The sequence below is a fragment of the Barbus barbus genome, assembly GCF_936440315.1.
Source record: "Barbus barbus genome assembly, chromosome: 19".
In the NCBI taxonomy this organism is placed as follows: Eukaryota; Metazoa; Chordata; class Actinopteri; order Cypriniformes; family Cyprinidae; genus Barbus; species Barbus barbus.
Genome location: NC_136747.1, coordinates 29,664,022 through 29,684,170, shown reverse-complemented (window position 1 = coordinate 29,684,170; position 20,149 = coordinate 29,664,022). Strand labels below are relative to the sequence as shown.

General features: G+C 40.9%; 1 protein-coding gene across 2 annotated transcripts in view; it reads left to right on the top strand.

Moving 5' to 3' along the window:
- The first annotated feature begins 430 nt into the window (after positions 1–430).
- LOC306885531 (CD48 antigen-like) overlaps positions 431–20,149 on the top strand; it is a 32,623-nt gene continuing 12,904 nt past the window's right edge. The window contains exons 1-4 of one of the 2 annotated variants that reach the window (XM_079442121.1): positions 431–564; positions 16,646–16,686; positions 17,053–17,341; positions 17,604–18,166. In XM_079442121.1, coding sequence (XP_079298247.1) covers positions 17,968–18,166 — 199 coding nt within the window. In that variant the 5' untranslated portion in view covers positions 431–564; positions 16,646–16,686; positions 17,053–17,341; positions 17,604–17,967. Of the gene's footprint in view, positions 565–16,556; positions 16,687–17,052; positions 17,342–17,603; positions 18,167–20,149 lie in introns of those variants that run through there. The other variant, XM_079442120.1, reaches the window with a different exon arrangement.

The window sequence follows — 20,149 nt, the reverse complement described above, 5'->3', positions numbered from 1 at the left end:
TTGTTCACCATTGTTTAAGCAACTTAATTGATTTATATTTGGTTCATAAAGATTATGCACTTTTTCGCAGATAGTCATGTTTTATTGCTTTAATAAACGTGCATTAGTAATATTCTGCTCTATGCACCTTCCTGCGGCCTCAGGAGAGAAGCCAAAAGCTTTCTCCCCCTAACTGAAATTATGCCTTTCAAATTTGAATAGAATTCGAATATTGATAATATTTAGGTGGAGAATTCAATTGTTTTTCAGCCATGTCTGACAGCCCTACTGTCGCGCTAACCCGGTGGAGGTGTGGCAGTCTTCCGTGTACTCGTCATTTCTTTCTCCTGCATGCCGCCTCCCCTGCGCGCGCTCTGCATTGCTAGCCCGCACGTGACTGTGCGCGCACTTTGGTGCGTGCTCAATCAGGTGAACTGAGTTGGGGAAATTAGAAGTTCGCGCCCAGTTCAGTGTTTCAAATACGTGCATTAGTCATTTGACTGGTGTGCGACGGACAGAGGTCGGCAGAGGCACAAACTCATTCACTGTGAGGAACTGGGACTTTTTGATTATGACGGGCTATCGGTAAGCTCACGTGGACTCTTGTTTAATAGACTCTTGTTTGGATACTTTGTTTGGTATTTAATGTGGGGAATGTGTAAATGTTACAGATAACGTTTGAAAGTAATTATTACTGCATGGTTTAAAGAGATACTGATAACTGATAAGACCAAATGCTTAGAATTGGTATAGTGTTGCTTGTAACATGCAGAGTAAAAGATCAAGCTGTGTTGCCTGTAAAAATGCATTTGACCTTTTCTGTGTTGGGAAAATACCTGTTTATTTAACCTGTTAACCTTCAACCCCATTTAGGGCCTCGCAGGTGAAAATAACCTACCTGAATTAAAATGGTAACAGTTTGTGACAAAGTGTGCTTACACAAACAAATTAGGTATCTTTGGAAAGAAGAGACTCTGGGCTTTACTATCTATCATCCAGAGTTGATAATGCTCAAAAAGATAAAAAGTTATAGACACTGACGTGCCTTGAAAAATATTTTTCCACACTGAATGTTTTTTTATTTCATATACAAATACATGAAATAAGTCCTGGAGCAATCCAGAAAAGTAATGGATCGAAAGCCATGTGTCTCATCAGTTCATATTTCAAATTTGAAGAAGATACCATGAAAAATGAGATTCCTGCAATATTTTTTCTGAAACTATTTATAGTCCCCCCCTCCCCCCTGTTTGAGGAAAAATAACCACCAAATGGATTACAGAATTATACAAGCAATTTTAGTCATTATACATGTTCCTGCATAGTTTTTCAATTATAAAATAATAGACAGATTTATTTGAGCACTAAAAAATACAAAAATAATTATTTGAGTAATAAAAAAGGAAAAAAAATAGAAAAAAAATGCTTTGTATATAGTATGTATACTGAAGTATTCTTCGTTATTCGTTATTACAATGATAAATATCACTGCCAGACGTGAAGTGATATTGCCAGACATGGTCATAGAGTCAGTAAACACACGCTGATGTGCTTCCATTCAGATTATAATCAAACAGATGGGCCATATAATCAATAATAGCTGATCAATGAATCACAATGATAGCCGTCATAGAGTCGCTAATAAACACGCTGATGTGCGTCCATACATATTATAATCATGCAGACACGGCCACATTCCCCACACAATACACACACACACATATAAAAAATGTAGAAGAAAAAAAAAAACAGTTTTTTATGGATAAAGCAGATCGCTAAGTTACGCCCCGTTCAGATAACAGCGTGCGTGTCACAGTGTGCGTCAGAGCCGGCAGGAGGGAGCGCCAAATTCAAATAATCTATATTCCGCTTTTCTGAGACTTTTTTTTCCGTAGACGGTCTCATTATGTTTGTAAGACCGTATTCTACAACATCGTTTTGTTTTTTTACCACCAAGACGCTGTTTTTGAGCGTAATTTATTCCATAACGGACGCGAACAATAACTCTCTGAAGAAATGAAACGTAAACAAAGGAATATTCATCCTTATTACAACGTTATTGTTTCGCTGGACTAAAAGTGCTCGCTGGGATGTTTTTCTGTGGACCCTTACCTCTCTAACTAAACTGGGATTTCAGCAGTGGACGCGTTTGTGGCTCGTTATTACAATGATAAAGGTACGTACGGCTTTTTTACTCTGCGTGTTTGGATGTGTACTGCTTACACAAATGTAGCAAATTTGTGCCACTCATTCCTTATAAGCTTTCCATCGAAAAACAGCGATCTGTCGTCGATGCTTGATGCTTAGACCCTCAGAATGATATATAGTTTGTCAAGATTAACTTTGTCCCGTTTCATTTATTCTATTAGAAAACAATGACACATGCAAACAAAGAGCGTTCAGTGCGAGGTCGCTCTGGTGAAGGCTAACAGGTTAAAATGTTTGTGTTTTATTTATTTAAAGGTTTTTCACCTGTTACATCTGATCCTACTACATTGCCACATGAAGTGATCAAAATAAATATTGCTCTGAGTGAAATCCCAAGTCTGGTCCTTTTCAAGTGTGGGCACCTCACAGTAAAATACACTTGACACCTACTCTGCTGTCAGTTGTGTCCCATGCTCCTTTCCCCCAGAGCTCCCTACTTCTTTCAAAATAACGTTGTCTTTTTCCATATCAAGATCCGGCTCCCCTCGAGATTCAAGACGCAGCAGCAAGCATGGGCCACGCCCCAGACTCGGCCGCTCCTCACACTGCATTGCCTCTCTCCTCTTCTCAATAAATCACTGCGGCGCCTTCAGCTACAGCGCCACATGCAATGCTGCTGGTTTAGCTTCCCAAACTCCCATCCTTCGCATTCCCTTCCTTCTACCTCTGGCGGCAGACGCTAGCGTGAGGCTGCCTCTGCTAGCCACTCAAGCTTAGCCACCTTACACTTATCCTTTCGCTACTCCTTTTCCCCATCAATGGCCAGCAGCCCCTGCTACAGACATCCAAGTAGGGCATCATCAGCCAGCAATGCAAGCTTATTGGCCTTCTCCCTCATTTCCTTCTACCTCTTCCTACATGCTTCCCTATGCACCAAAGGCTAATCCGTGCGCGAGGCTGCCTCCGCAAACGGTTTTGGCCCCTCTCTATCTTCTTTTTAACCCTTCTCTCCAATCTAAACCCCAGTACACTTCATTCACTCACTGCAGTCCCACTACCTACCCCACTGAATGTTGCAGCTCCAGAACCACCCCGTATGCCAATACCATCAAGTCTCAGAACCATCAAGTCTCAGCTTCTCACAGAAATTCTAAGTGCTGGCTCCGGAGGCGGACCCATCGCCGACTCGTATCCCTATAACACATCCTTCAAAACTTCTCCTCGGCATGTTACTAAGTTCCTTTCTCCAAGCAGGTTCACCCAGTACCATCCATTCATATCCAACTGCTGATCCAAGCTCTCGGTCAATGGTCATCGGACGCCTTCAAGAGCGATATCAAGACCAATAATTTCCACAAAGGAAGCCATCTAACTCTGACCAGTTTAGTGAAATTTGGTACTACCGCTGCAGTGCCCCGCTCATCCGATACCGCCGCAGCAGTGCCCTCTTCCGCAGAAGCCACATTCTCTTTTCAGATGCCGCAGCAGCGCCCTGCTCATTCGATACCGCCGCAGCAGTGCCTGCTTCCGCAGAAGCCACATTCTCTTTCCAGACGCCGCAGCAGTGCCTGCTTCCGCAGAAGCCACATTCCTTTTCAGACGCCGCAGCAGTGCCCGTCTCCGCAGAAGCCACATTCTCTTCAGATGCCGCAGCAGTGCCAGTTTCCGCAGAAGCCACACTCTCTTTTCAGATGCCGCAGCAGCGCCCTGTTCATTCGATACCGCCGCAGCAGTGCCTGCTTCTGCAGAAGCCACATTCTCTTTCCAGACGCCGCAGCAGTGCCCGTTTCCGCAGAAGCCACATTCTCTTTTCAAATGCCGCAGCAGTGCCCGTTTCCGCAGAAGCCACACTCTCTTTTCAGATGCCGCAGCAGCGCCCTGCTCATTCGATACCGCCGTAGCAGTGCCTGGTTCCGCAGAAGCCACATTCCTTTTCAGACGCCGCAGCAGTGCCCGTTTCCGCAGAAGCCACATTCTCTTTTCAGATGCCGCAGCAGTGCCCGTTTCCGCAGAAGCCACACTCTCTTTTCAGATGCCGCAGCAGCGCCCTGCTCATTCGATACCGCCGTAGCAGTGCCCGTTTCCGCAGAAGCCACATTCTCTTTTCAGATGCCGCAGCAGTGCCCACTTCCGCAGAAGCCACATTCTCTTTTCAGATGCCACAGCAGTGGCGCTTCCGCAGAAGCCACATTCTCTTTTCAGATGCCACAGCAGTGGCGCTTCCGCAGAAGCCACATTCTCTTTCAGATGCCACAGCAGTGCCCGCTTCCGCGGAAGCCACATTCTCTTTCAGATGCCACAGCAGTGCCCGCTTCCACGGAAGCCACATTCTCTTTCAGATGCCGCAGCAGTGGCGCTTCCGCAGAAGCCACATTCCTTTTCAGATGCCGCAGCAGCACCCTGCTCATTCGATACCGCCGCAGCAGGGCCTGCTTCCGCAGAAGCCGCATTCTCTTTTCAGACGCCGCAGCAGTGCCTGCTTCCGCAGAAGCCACATTCTCTTTCAGATAAAAAAAGTAACTTAAACAACACCCGCACTCTTTTTGCGACTGTTGAGAGACTGACAAACCCCCCAAGTCAGATTCCCAGTGAAATGCTCTCCGACAGCAAATGCAATGAGTTTGCTTCCTTCTTTTCTGAGAAGATCAATAATATCAGAAAGGAGATTGGCACATCCTCAAGTTATGCAGAGGTCACACAGATTCAACCGCAATTTAAAAAAGAAGTGACTGTGTTTTTAAAGAAATTGATAACAAAATTTTGGAAGAAATAGTACAGCACCTTAAATCTTCAACCTGCTATCTTGACACACTTCCCACATCCTTTTTCAAAAATGTGCTTAACTGTTTAGAAGCTGATCTCTTAGAAGTGGTGAACGCCTCACTTCTTTCTGGGACTTTTCCAAACTCCCTTAAAACTGCAGTTGTTAAGCCCCTTCTGAAAAAGCGCAATCTTGATAACACCATGTTGAGCAACTATAGACCCATATCAAATCTTCCTTTCATAGGTAAGATTATTGAAAAGGTAGTTTCTAATCAGCTGAACAACTACTTAAAGTCAAATGGATACCTGGACAATTTTCAATCTGGTTTCCGAGCACATCACAGCACAGAGACAGCACTCATTAAGATAATAAATTATATTCGCGTCAATTCTGATTCTGGCAAAATATCACTGCTGGTACTACTAGATCTTAGTGCTGCGTTTGACACTGTCGATCATAACATACTTTTAGAGAGACTGGAAAACTGGGTCGGGCTTTCTGGGATGGCACTCAAATGGTTCAGGTCATACTTAGAAGGGAGAGGTTATTATGTGAGTATAGGAGAGCATAAGTCTAAGTGGACGGCCATGACATGTGGAGTCCCACAAGGCTCAATTCTTGCACCGCTCTTGTTTAACCTGTATATGCTCCCACTAAGTCAGATAATGAGGAAGAACCAAATTGCCTATCACAGCTATGCTGATGATACCCAGATTTACCTAGCCTTATCTCCAAATGACTACAGCCCCATTGACTCCCTCTGCCAATGCATTGATGAAATTAACAGTTGGATGTGCCAGAACTTTCTTCAGTTAAACAAGGAGAAAACTGAAATCATTGCATTTGGAAACAAAGATGAAGTTCTCAAGGTGAATGCATACCTTGACTCTAGGGGTCAAACAACGAAAAATCAAGTCAGAAATCTTGGGGTGATTCTGGAGACAGACCTTAGTTTCAGTAGTCATGTCAAAGCAATAACTAAATCAGCATACTATCATCTCAAAAACATTGCAAGAATTAGATGTTTGTTTCCAATCAAGACTTGGAGAAACTTGTTCATGCCTTTATCACCAGCAGGGTGGATTACTGTAATGGTCTCCTCACTGGCCTTCCCAAGAAGACCATTAGACAACTGCAGCTCATCCAGAATGCTGCTGCCAGGATTCTGACTAGAACCAGAAAATCTGAGCATATCACACCAGTCCTCAGGTCCTTACACTGGCTTCCAGTTACATTTAGGATTGATTTTAAAGTACTTTTACTCGTTTATAAGTCACTCAATGGCCTAGGACCTAAATATATTGCTGATATGCTCACTGAATATAAACCAAACAGACCACTCAAATCATTAGGATCGAGTCAGTTAGAAATACCAAGGGTTCACACAAAACAAGGGGAGTCTGCGTTTAGCTATTATGCGGCCCGCAGTTGGAACCAGCTTCCAGAAGAGATCAGATGTGCTAAAACATTAGCCACATTTAAATCAAGACTCAAAACTCATCTGTTTAACTGTGCATTTGAATGAGCACTGTGCTATATGTCCGAACTGACTGCAATATATTTTATGTATAATCATTTTCTTTAAATTTATTTTAAATAATTTTCTATATCATTTTAAAATTCCTTGTTTTTATTATTCTTATTTCCATGTTTTTATTGATTTTAATGTCTATTTCACTTTCTTTTATGTAAAGCACTTTGAATTACCACTGTGTATGAAATGTGCTATATAAATAAACTTGCCTTGCCTTCAGATGACGCAGCAGTGGCGTTTCCGCAGAAGCCACATTCCTTTTCAGATGCCACAGCAGCACCCTGTTCATTCGATACCGCCGCAGCAGGGCCTGCTTCCGCAGAAGCCACATTCTCTTTGCAGACGCCGCAGCAGTGCCTGCTTCCGCAGAAGCCACATTCCTTTTCAGACGCCATAGCAGTGGCGCTTCCGCAGAAGCCACATTCTCTTTTCAGATGCCACAGCAGTGGCGCTTCCGCAGAAGCCACATTCTCTTTCAGATGCCACAGCAGTGCCCGCTTCCGCGGAAGCCACATTCTCTTTCAGATGCCACAGCAGTGCCCGCTTCCACGGAAGCCACATTCTCTTTCAGATGCCGCAGCAGTGGCGCTTCCGCAGAAGCCACATTCCTTTTCAGATGCCGCAGCAGCACCCTGCTCATTCGATACCGCCGCAGCAGGGCCTGCTTCCGCAGAAGCCACATTCTCTTTTCAGACGCCGCAGCAGTGCCTGCTTCCGCAGAAGCCACATTCTCTTTCAGATAAAAAAAAGTAACTTAAACAACACCCGCACTCTTTTTGCGACTGTTGAGAGACTGACAAACCCCCCAAGTCAGATTCCCAGTGAAATGCTCTCCGACAGCAAATGCAATGAGTTTGCTTCCTTCTTTTCTGAGAAGATCAATAATATCAGAAAGGAGATTGGCACATCCTCAAGTTATGCAGAGGTCACACAGATTCAACCGCAATTTAAAAAAGAAGTGACTGTGTGTTTTTAAAGAAATTGATAACAAAAGTTTGGAAGAAATAGTACAGCACCTTAAATCTTCAACCTGCTATCTTGACACACTTCCCACATCCTTTTTCAAAAATGTGCTTAACTGTTTAGAAGCTGATCTCTTAGAAGTGGTGAACGCCTCACTTCTTTCTGGGACTTTTCCAAACTCCCTTAAAACTGCAGTTGTTAAGCCCCTTCTGAAAAAGCGCAATCTTGATAACACCATGTTGAGCAACTATAGACCCATATCAAATCTTCCTTTCATAGGTAAGATTATTGAAAAGGTAGTTTCTAATCAGCTGAACAACTACTTAAAGTCAAATGGATACCTGGACAATTTTCAATCTGGTTTCCGAGCACATCACAGCACAGAGACAGCACTCATTAAGATAATAAATTATATTCGCGTCAATTCTGATTCTGGCAAAATATCACTGCTGGTACTACTAGATCTTAGTGCTGCGTTTGACACTGTCGATCATAACATACTTTTAGAGAGACTGGAAAACTGGGTCGGGCTTTCTGGGATGGCACTCAAATGGTTCAGGTCATACTTAGAAGGGAGAGGTTATTATGTGAGTATAGGAGAGCATAAGTCTAAGTGGACGGCCATGACATGTGGAGTCCCACAAGGCTCAATTCTTGCACCGCTCTTGTTTAACCTGTATATGCTCCCACTAAGTCAGATAATGAGGAAGAACCAAATTGCCTATCACAGCTATGCTGATGATACCCAGATTTACCTAGCCTTATCTCCAAATGACTACAGCCCCATTGACTCCCTCTGCCAATGCATTGATGAAATTAACAGTTGGATGTGCCAGAACTTTCTTCAGTTAAACAAGGAGAAAACTGAAATCATTGCATTTGGAAAAAAAGATGAAGTTCTCAAGGTGAATGCATACCTTGACTCTAGGGGTCAAACAACGAAAAATCAAGTCAGAAATCTTGGGGTGATTCTGGAGACAGACCTTAGTTTCAGTAGTCATGTCAAAGCAATAACTAAATCAGCATACTATCATCTCAAAAACATTGCAAGAATTAGATGTTTGTTTCCAATCAAGACTTGGAGAAACTTGTTCATGCCTTTATCACCAGCAGGGTGGATTACTGTAATGGTCTCCTCACTGGCCTTCCCAAGAAGACCATTAGACAACTGCAGCTCATCCAGAATGCTGCTAGAACCAGAAAATCTGAACATATCACACCAGTCCTCAGGTCCTTACACTGGCTTCCAGTTACATTTAGGATTGATTTTAAAGTACTTTTACTCGTTTATAAGTCACTCAATGGCCTAGGACCTAAATATATTGCTGATATGCTCACTGAATATAAACCAAACAGACCACTCAGATCATTAGGATCGAGTCAGTTAGAAATACCAAGGGTTCACACAAAACAAGGGGAGTCTGCGTTTAGCTATTATGCGGCCCGCAGTTGGAACCAGCTTCCAGAAGAGATCAGATGTGCTAAAACATTAGCCACATTTAAATCAAGACTCAAAACTCATCTGTTTAACTGTGCATTTGAATGAGCACTGTGCTATATGTCCGAACTGACTGCAATATATTTTATGTATAATCATTTTCTTTAAATTTATTTTAAATAATTTTCTATATCATTTTAAAATTCCTTGTTTTTATTATTCTTATTTCCATGTTTTTATTGATTTTAATGTCTATTTCACTTTCTTTTATGTAAAGCACTTTGAATTACCACTGTGTATGAAATGTGCTATATAAATAAACTTGCCTTGCCTTCAGATGACGGAGCAGTGGCGTTTCCGCAGAAGCCACATTCCTTTTCAGATGCCACAGCAGCACCCTGTTCATTCGATACCGCCGCAGCAGGGCCTGCTTCCGCAGAAGCCACATTCTCTTTGCAGACGCCGCAGCAGTGCCTGCTTCCGCAGAAGCCACATTCCTTTTCAGACGCCATAGCAGTGCCCGTTTCCACAGAAGCCACATTCTCTTTTCAGATGCCGCAGCAGTGCCTGCTTCCGCAGAAGCCACACTCTTTTTCAGATGCCACAGTAGTGCCCGCTTCCGCAGAAGCCACATTCTCTTTCAGATGCTTTCTCTTTCCAGATGCTGCAGCAGAGCCGCTTCCACAGAAGCCTCACTCTCTTTCCAGATACCACCGCAACAATATCACTCCAAGCGACGTCCAGCGCCCCTCCATCCTTAAGCCTTGCAAATTTCGGGGGGTTATCAACGCCCCACTCCGGCTGCTGTCCCACGCTAATCGCATCTTTGGGGGGAGCGCTCTGGGTCTGGGCTAAATGCTGAGCTCGGACCCCTCTCCCCGGACAGGGGGAGTGCCCCGGGTTCAGGAGTAATTTACCGAGCTCGGAGCCCTCTCCCCGGACAGCACGCCAAATACGCATAAACCTTGACTCTGTTCATTATACGCAAGGGCGAACTCGTGAAGTTCATTATTTTTATAATTGATATTTAGATTGGTGTTCATTTATTCTTGATATTTTTGAGTGGCATTTCATTTTTTTGATCTTGGGTTTCATTTGTGTTATTGTAACGGATGTTTTTTATTTTGACATTCATTAGCATGTGCAATATAGTGCAAGTGTGATAATATGCCAATAAAATGAACGGAAGAAGAAGATTTCTGACAGGAAGGAGACCCATACGCACATGGTCGTGGCATCCAGTGTTAATTTCGTTGACGAAGACTACGACGAAAAATATTCGTCAAGGAACCTTTTTTCTGTGACTAAGACGAGACGTTGACGAGCTAAAACTAATATCTGATGATAAAAACTATGACGAAATTTATGCGCGTCTTCGTTAACAAGACGAGACGGGACTAAAATGTTATTTGAGGACTACCGGACACTCAAAATACATCCTATAGGCTAAGTTAACTGTCTTGTCTTTCAAAATGTGCGTCTCTGTCATTGGATAAGGTGCGTTTGCATATCTAGTCTCAGTATGGCAGCCGCAGTGGACGGATAGACTACCAAAACGCGAACTAGCGATCTGAAACAATGGCCGCAGCACCCGAAGGGTTAGGGAGTGGGTGACCAGACGTCCCGTTTTTCCCGGGAGTCACAATTCATTGTCGATTAACTTAGTTAGTGAAGGTGCGATAGGTGGAAACGCGCTGATAGAAGTGCTCTCTCTCGCGCGCGCTCCACTTCTTCAGTTCTCATACAGCGCGCGATCAGTTCTCAGCGCTCAAATACACACACAGCAGTCCACATGTCTCTCATGTAGAGTATCTCACGGAAATACAGTCCGTTATGGTTTAAGTGAGCTTAAACAGGTGGGTGAAAACTGAATGTATGTCAGTAGGCTATTACATACCTTCTGTCTTAAATGGACAGCATTCCTAATTATCTGTCATAAATGTTAACCAACAAAAGATGTTAAATAAATGTATACTTGTTAAGTAAACCTACTGTATCTGAAAAATGAGTTTAATTTATATTTCTACCAAAAAATGAAAATGTATTCCAGTTTTTCCAAATTCAATCCTTGATTCAAATTTCTCATAACTAAGCTTAATTGATTTGGTCTAAATAGAGAAGAATTAATGACTATTTTTGTTTGAATACTACATATAAAATAGCTACCAAAATAAATGTTGGTAACTGCAGTTTGACTAAAAGTAATGACTAAAAGTTGACAAAAATGCTATGACTTTTCGTCGACTAAAACTAGACTAAAACTATGATAGACTCAAATGACTAAAATGTGACTAAGACTATTAAGCATTTTCGTCTCAAGATAAAGACTAAGACTAAATCAAAAATGCCTGCCAAAATTAACACTGGTGGCATCAAAAGTTTATGGTTCGCAAAAAATTAAAAGGCTTTAGCTCCTGGTTTAAATGGAGAACAAGGTATAATTATACTTCTTGTTACCTTTTATCTTTATGTTGTTGTTTCGATTTGTTTTTTTGTAGTAAAATTATTTAGTGATGGGAGAAACAAAGCTTTTCAAAGCATTGAATCAATTGAACCAATTGACCTATCTGTAAGCCCCGCCCCCTTTGTTACTTTTGCTCCCTCGGACAAACAAATGTTTGCTCACTGTCTTACAATGACAGCTGCAGTGTGAAAACCTCGTCCCACGATGTTTTTGCATAATTTTGGACACAGAAGGCCACCAAATGGGAATTAAATATTCCATGGAGGGATTTATAAAATTTTAAAAAATAAATACGGTGGGTAACTCGAAACGAGGGTTTACAGATCACAATGAAAGCGGGAGAAGTGTCATATTACGGTCGGTCATCACGATCGTGGATGACAACATGCAGGATCAACACTGTTCATGTATCGCAGGGTACGATTAAATTAATGTACATTTAACCAGTTTAATATGGAGAGGCACTGAATGTAGACCTGTAGATGGTATTTTATTAATACAGAACCCCAATGCTATCAATGTTACAAACGATGCATCGCGATATAAATGCCAACTTGTATCCAATGCACACTTTTTAAATTGATGCATCGCATCGCTAACTTTTATGCCGATACCCTGGTGCGAATTGGTGAATTTTACCATCCACAGAACACGCAGCTAATGAGAATACTCATAAGCCGCGTGTTCACACAAGACATGACAACATGAAAGCATGCAGCCAATGAAGAACACAAGCTGCGTGCAACAAAGCACAAGACAAAACATAACATGAAAGCACGCAGCCGATAAAAACACGAACTGCATGCAACAACACAAGAAAATGAAAAAAGCACTTGGCCGAACATGAACCGCGTGCTACACAAAACACAACACAACTGACGTGGACAGAGAAGCGTATGCTCACACAACAAGACAGAACATGGAGCATGAGTGTTCGAACACCGACACGGAGCCAAAAATGAGCCTGAACAAGACATGAGTGCCGGGATCCGATCACCATACTCCAACATGAAACAAGGAAACAGGGCACGCAGAAGAGAGTGCACTCGAAGCCGCATGCTGACAAGAAAACAGAGACATGACGGGAGTGTCAGGGATCTCTAGACCGAAGTGACAGATCCATTACAATAACGTTATGATAACATTATATTTCTAAAAACTTTTTATATCAACATTTTGAGGCTGTTTCTTAAATACATATGCTGTAAGAAAGTTTTATTTTAATATGATGAGAACAATCAAGTACAAATTACATCACAAGGATGTTCTGAGAATGTTGTTCTAAGGACATTTTCTCTAACCATTAGGACAACCTTAATTGTGTACAAATGACATCAAAATAACGTTCCGAGAGTGTTATTATAAGAATATTTTCTCTTAATGTTACAAGAATGTAAATCAACCATAATAACGTTGTTAGAACATCCTATAAACATTATTTTAAGAATTTTCTGTCCTAACGTTTAAATACCTTTGAAACAATGTTAATGAAAGTTGTGGGAACGTTCCCTGTTAGCTGGGTTATAGTTATTGTGTTGGGGCCCCGTACCTGAAATTTGCTTAGGGCCCCTAAATCACTAAGTTCGCCCCTGGACGCAAGTCCAGTAATTCTGCAAATGGAACAGCAGTGTACTTGATAACGTCAATCAGATCGCCTAAGTTATCTACACTGTATTACAATACGACGAAATATGATATCAAACACCACTGCCTCTTTTTGTTTTCATGTAAACATATTAATAGCCGCAAAAATGTAGTTCAGGGAACGTACATACATTACAGTGAAACTAAATATTATATCAAACAGCGTTGCCTCTTTTCTGTTTCATTTAAAATATTAATAGCCACAAAAATGTGGTTCATGCAACGCGTACACGCATTACAATTAAACTAAATATCAAACACAACCATCTTTTCATTTTCATTTTAAAAATATCAAATATTAATATGTGGTTTAGGTAAGTTAATATGTGCACATATACTCACCGATTCACTGTATGTATAATAAAATGAAATATGACAACCACAACTCTGCCTTTTTTGTTAAATGTCAGTTTTAATGAACAATAATAGCCATTATAAAAGTATAAGAGACTTATGTAATAGAAATAGGCCTAAAGACAAAAGCAAACAATTCAGTCACGTTAACAAAGCGCTGTATTGGGATTAATAAATAAATAATTTATGAAACATAACTTTGTGCTCAGCCAAAACGATATGACCTGGAAGAAATAATAGATTCATGAGACCAAAGATTGCCTGTTAGATATACCCAAAACTAATTTTACCTCATGTTTAATCACTACAGAGACATCAGAGCCAGCTGTGAGGCTTCTCTCGGCAGATACACGAGCACTGGGCACCCGGTGATCGCCTGGAACTCGAATTGGCGAAACAAAATTTCAAATAGGCGCTATCTTTATAAATAAACCGCAGATTTGAGTTTTAAACAACTACATTCTCGCCTGAAATACTCTTAGAATGGCATTTCATGACACAATAATTTAGCGGTTTTCCCCTCCGCCATTAACGTTCTGGGATACCTGGCTGCCTCAAGTTCGCACAAGTTTGTCACCTCTGGATGCGGAGCAAGAACACATCCGGGGATTTGAACTGTACTTGGCTAGATGTGAACTTTGAATTGGAACAGTACTTGGGCGATGACTGATGACGTTTCACAAGTTCACAAGAACACAAGTACAGACAAGGGGCGGATTCCAAACGGCTTTTTGGGCCCTTGAAGGGAGCTTCGGGAAGGGGACACCATTTGTAGGGATGTTCCAAATGAAAGTGAACAACTGAATCCCTTGATGAAGGGCCCTTCAAGAAGTCCGTTAGCGAAGGGAACGTGCGATGATCACTTCACGGAAGTGATTTCCATTTGTGATCATGTGATCTTCACTTAGGAGATCTTGCGATGCATTTTAAAGCAAAGTTGGGGTTTATTTTGACTTTACATACAAACGTAAGTAGAATAAGCCAATTAATAAGCTTCACCCGACGCGACAAAATACAATAGAACCACTGATCTATATATATTTCTATTAATGCTGTCTGCACTGGATGCTATGATAGACATGACAAATCCCCTCCCACATAAACTAATCGAGTGTGGATCGAGTGTACTAGTTAGCCCCAGCTGCTGTCAATCTCTCTATGACGTCACATGATCACCGGAAGCAGCTTTTGTAACTTAAAGGAAGAATGTGTTTACTCAGTTATAAATCGATATTCAAACTAAAATCTAAACTAACATTAAAATTGAACTAAAGCATTACATTGGATATTTCTTATAAGTTATCCCCTGTATAGTCCCAATGTCAGTGACACAAGACGCAGTCTATTGACATGTGTCACAGGTTTTAGTGACACATGCCACTGAAAAACGGAAGTGCCACCGAGCATAGTGGCATGTGCCAATGGCATCTGTGCGTCATATGTCATGTCAGTTAATGTTAAAACTGCTGCTGCAGCCAGAAGTGTGGGATATAAACTCAAAAGAGAGAATGAAGAGTTGATATTTCTTATCAGAATTGTGAGAATAAAGTCTGAATTTTGAAATATAAACTCAAATTTTAATTTTTATTCCATGGTTTCCAAAGACCGTCACTTGAAAACTGTAATTTTCAGGCACCAGATAGGCTCCGCCCACAAAAAACATCACTGTTTGAAAACACCAAATTGAAACGCATTACATTACATTTGTATTATTATACGTGTCTGGACATGAAAAGTCTTTGATTGACATTTAGTTCTGCTGCTTTAAACCAAAGAAATTACAGAAATAATGATCACGTGATTCAGACATTGGGCCTCACTCATGAAACACGAGCAGAACAAATTTTTGTGTAAATCGTTCATAAAGCCGTTCTGACGTAAATTTTTGGATTCATGAAAGTGTTCGTATTTTCAAAATGTTAGTTGGTACGAAAGAAATGTAAATGTCAGTTTTTTTGGGCAAACTGACGACACTGAATTTTGATGCACTGCCATCCTAATATTTTACAAGTTGTTTTTTGTTTTTTATTATTATTTATTTATTTATTTGGTAGCTGAGAGTTGATAACTGTTTAGCTTTGGGTAAAACGCAGCGCTTGTCACTGTCACTTTGTACCCAGCCGACTATACTCAATGTAGGGGGGGCGGGACAAATACTACACCGACCAATCATCCTACTTGTACAACAACTGAACAACAATAGAGAAGTTAATATTGCTTGTTAATTTTTATATTCAGTAAGTTTCTTCAAAATGAGATACTAGTAATACGCTACTGCCATAGTTATTTACAATTACAGCAAAACGTATAGGCGTAAATCCCGGGGGGGGGGGGGGGAAATTTAATTCTATTTAATTATTAAAAATTAGTCTATTTAATACAGATGATGCTGGATCATTAAAAAATTAGTCATAACAAAAAATGATGATATCCGATGTATTTTTCTGTGAGCGATTATTAGGTTACCAAGCTTAATTCTGTAGCTTGTCACCCACTATAACTAACATGCCGATAAGCCTGAACTGATATTAGGCAAATATTGTAGACCTACCGATGTGTTGGGTTTTGCTCAATGATGTTAAGTGGCAGATCAGTGAATATCTAAAGAGAAGTCCTCAGTCCTAGACGAAATTTAAATACTATGTGGAGAACACAAAATAATAATTATAATAAATGAATTGAAAATTTCTTGTTAGGCATGGCCTATTAGTCTTTTTCTACATTTATGCAATATACTGGAGCCAAACATGAGAAAGTAGACCAGAATATTCAACTGCGTTCCTGGACACGCAATTTGCGTAGCTGTCATTCATAGGCAGGGGTTATGCTAATTGTGAATGAGCTGCAGGAGCTCCCTATTTACGAATGATTGGAATGCATTAACATATGCATGTTTAACTATCAAATCTGATGTTTACGAAGCATTTGTGAATCTGGAGGAGAGTTTTCGGGAAAGTCCGTTTTACCATATTACTCCTATATTTTACGAATGTTTAATGAATGAGGCCCATAATGTATAAAGGATAAAGGCAACAAATTAAAGTGTCCAATAGGTGGAACCAGCGTCATTAAATTTAGGACTTTTGTACTCGTGATGGGAAGTCCGGTTCTTTTCCGTGAACCGGTTCTTTCGGACAGTTCGTTTCAATGAACCGGTTCAGTTAGTTTTTTATTTGTTTTTAAATCAGACATTTTTATCATGTAACATTCATACGTTACATATTCATGCAAAATGTGAAAGTGAAAGTTTTTGGTTTTTATTTGAGGAAAGCATTTATTCCTACATGAACCTCTTTTGTGTAGAACTCTATGTAGCCTGTATCAACCACATAACCAGCTTTTCTGTTTCATCATCAGGTTAAAACTTCTGCTGCTGTTGTGGGTTTTCAGTTACAGTGGTGAGTATACAGTATTTTTTTCTTTATAATTTGTAACACATTTTGATTTTATTAGGAGTTATTCTAATCTAGTTGATTTTGTAGAACAACATCTAGGTGGCTTTACTTTACATTCTTACGGTGGGTGTTTTAAAATGACAAAATAACCTCATGAATTGCACACATTATGTGCTTGATATTATATAAGTGCATAGTGTGCGTCAACAGGGACATGAAGGTTTCTGAGCACACATTTCAGCTGCTTCTCACACAGAGCGTGAGCACTGAAATGAGTTATTTTTGACACCTTATTGGGCTTAAATGATCAAATACACAAACAGCATTTACACTTTTATTGAATAACTATTAAACTGTCTGTATTTGCAGAAACCATCTCTACACATGCGATGGGAAAAAAGGGAGGCAGCGTCATCCTGCCCTGTGAATTTTACGGCCAGAGAGATTTTTCATATTCGCTTAAACAGACAGTCAAAACACATCCTTGTTTATGAAAATAAATACTGCAGTAAACGAGTATGTAGAAAAGGAGCATGTGACGTCATCATCGAGGATCTGAGACTGAGGGATGCTGGGAAATACTTTTTGGAAATCTATTACATTAATGCACAGTCAGTGTTGGAGCCACAAATCAGGACGTACCAACTTCATATTTACGGTAAAATTATCCAAATTATCTGCATGTGTTTTCTGGTTTTCCTTTACTCATCTTTAAATATGAATGTTTTCGATGACTTTTAAAAATGATTACAAGACCATTACAACAATTAATGCCTTTCTGTTTCTCCTCAGATTATATTTTTGTGAAAATAGGCGAAAGGCTAAAGTTGGGTATTCTGTTGTCAGATGCTCATCAAATAATTGACAAAGACTGCAGCCAGTTCTCGTGTCTCACATCGTCTCTTCTTATTATTCTACAGTGCTGGCAAGTGTTGTACATACAATTTACCCACTCAGGCTTCCCAGACTCAAGGCGGGTAACAACTTGGGGGCTCGTCCGGGATCAGCGCCACCTGGTGGTCAGGTGCCGATCATTAAAGGACCACAGTGGTTAAACGTCTTTTATCCCAGACCAGTGAGTTGAACGGCAGACACCAGCAGTCCAGTCATGGCCACTCTTCGAGAACTACGGTGGGGGATCGAGAAGCAGCTCCACCTGCTGGTCAGCTCTTCGAACTGCAACGTACTCTATAAAGTAGCCCGGTGTTGTGCTGAAGAGGAAGGAGGGGTGGTCCCAGGCGTGGAGGCGACGGAAGTGGACTCTATGACTTCATCGTTGATTTCATGCGAGGAGAACAACTGCAGAGTCTAGAGGACCAAGGAATGGCCCGCTTGCTGACCCTTCATGACCTCGTTCGTGAGTTGACTTCTACAGAACAAGGTTTAGCATCCAACATCGAAGAAAACGAAGAGACTATGGGACTGGTATCGCCCTCTGCCTCGACATCAGCAGCTGCCAGGGAGCAGGTAGCACAAACTACAGGTCTGACATCACATGCAAGAGCTCAACAAACTGTTCCACTACCTAGAGTGTCAGAACAAATGACTGGTCTGATTAAATGATCTGATGTTGCATCCTATTTGCCACATAGAGAGTTCAAAATTTATGGTGGACAGATTTCTGATTCAAATTCAGACTTGAATTTTAACAGCTTTTGCAAGCAAATTGACGAAGGTATTGCAGAAAATTTCACAGAGTCAGAAATTATTCGAACAGTGATAAAGTGTTCATCAAACCTGGTACCTTTAAAGAGATGCTTATCACTAAAGACAGCCTTAAAGTGCCTGAGTTAAAATGGTTCCTTAGAGCTCACCTTAGGGATAAAAGTAGCACTGAATTATTTCAGGAGCTGAGTAATGCAAAACAACAGGACAAAGAATCCCCTCAACAGTTTGTATATAGGCTAATGGGGCTTAAACAGAGATTGTTGTTTGCTTCAGAACAAACAGAATCTGAGTTTCAGTATGATCGTAAACCAGTCCAAGGTGTTTTCCTACACTCACTGTATCAGGGTCCGAATGAAAACTACACTTTTGTCCAGAGGGACATCAAAGCAGCAATAGCGACACAGACAACCACAGATGATCAACCACAGATGACAACCATTCTAGTACTGATTACAGTCTGTCAGTGAGGAAACTGAAAGGCAAAAACGAACAGGTCACACATACTAACCCAGAGTCACAGTTGCAAGTGTCACACAGCAGGATGATGTGGATGTGCAATATGCCCCCCCGAGTCACACAGAAGTTAAAGCCAATCGCGATGCCATTCATGAACTTTCTGCACAAGTATCTGCGCTGACCAAGAACCTAAAGAAAGTTGTGGAAACTATAGCAATGAAGGGCTGTCAATCAACCCCCGTGGCCCGTCCCCCCGAAATGTGACGTCACGCTACGGTGAGAATCAAAACGGCAGGCCTAGTGAGACTGAATTGGGTTAAAGGGGATTAAAAAATGAGGAGTGCATGGATTTTTTTTTTTATCATTGTAGGGTGGTTGTGTTCACACACTGCCAACACACATTTATGTCCAACCATGTAAAAGTGGATTTTGCATAATAGGTGCCCTATAAGACATGTAAGATTTCAAAGGAATTTGAGTTTGGAAGTATTGGCTGAATGAATTAAGAATTTTTCTAGGTTTTGCATTTTTGTGTTCGTGAAAATAAATGTGCAACAGTTTAACAGACTGACAGTATATTTTTTCCGAAGCATAGAGCATGTCACTTCAACTCCTCCTAAGACTCATGAATGAACGGAGCAGTAGATACTTCATTTGAGACCCTCTGATTTCTGTTTATCACTGATGTCAGCAAGTTGTACTTGAAAAGACTAAGTAAACTATATGTTTTGTCAAGAGAAAGCAGTAGGCAGCCGACAAAAAAAGTATTAGTAAACCTACACCCTCTGACTAAAATCAGACTGGCGAGTTTGTGATCGCAAGACCTGCGATTCATAGTAAGTCCAAATAATCAAAAATCTAAATGAATACATAATTGATATTTGTGATCACTTGTGATATTTGTGATCAATTAGAAATGCAATGTAATTGTAATGATCACTTAAAATTGAGTCAGATTAAACACAGAGCTAGATTAAAACTGACACTAAATCCTGATAAATTAAGTGAAATTTGCAGAAGCGCAAGTAAAAGACATACATGCAGAACACCTTCGACCAGGCTGCTGGATTTTTCTGTTGAGCCGGTGGGTGGTTCTTACACAACTGTTCTGTTTTCAAATAGCGTCGGGCTCATTGCTTTGATGCAGTTATTTCTATGTTGTCTAGGATGGCTAGCTTCCGATAGTAATGAGTGAAGGATTTACACAAAAATACATTCTCCTCTTGTTTCATGAACGAGGCCCTTTGTCTGACTCTCTCCTCCTTTCCTCTCCTCTCCTACTGAAATATTTCAATTTTTTGAATATTTCCTTCATTTTTATTGAAAATTAATGTTGAATGAA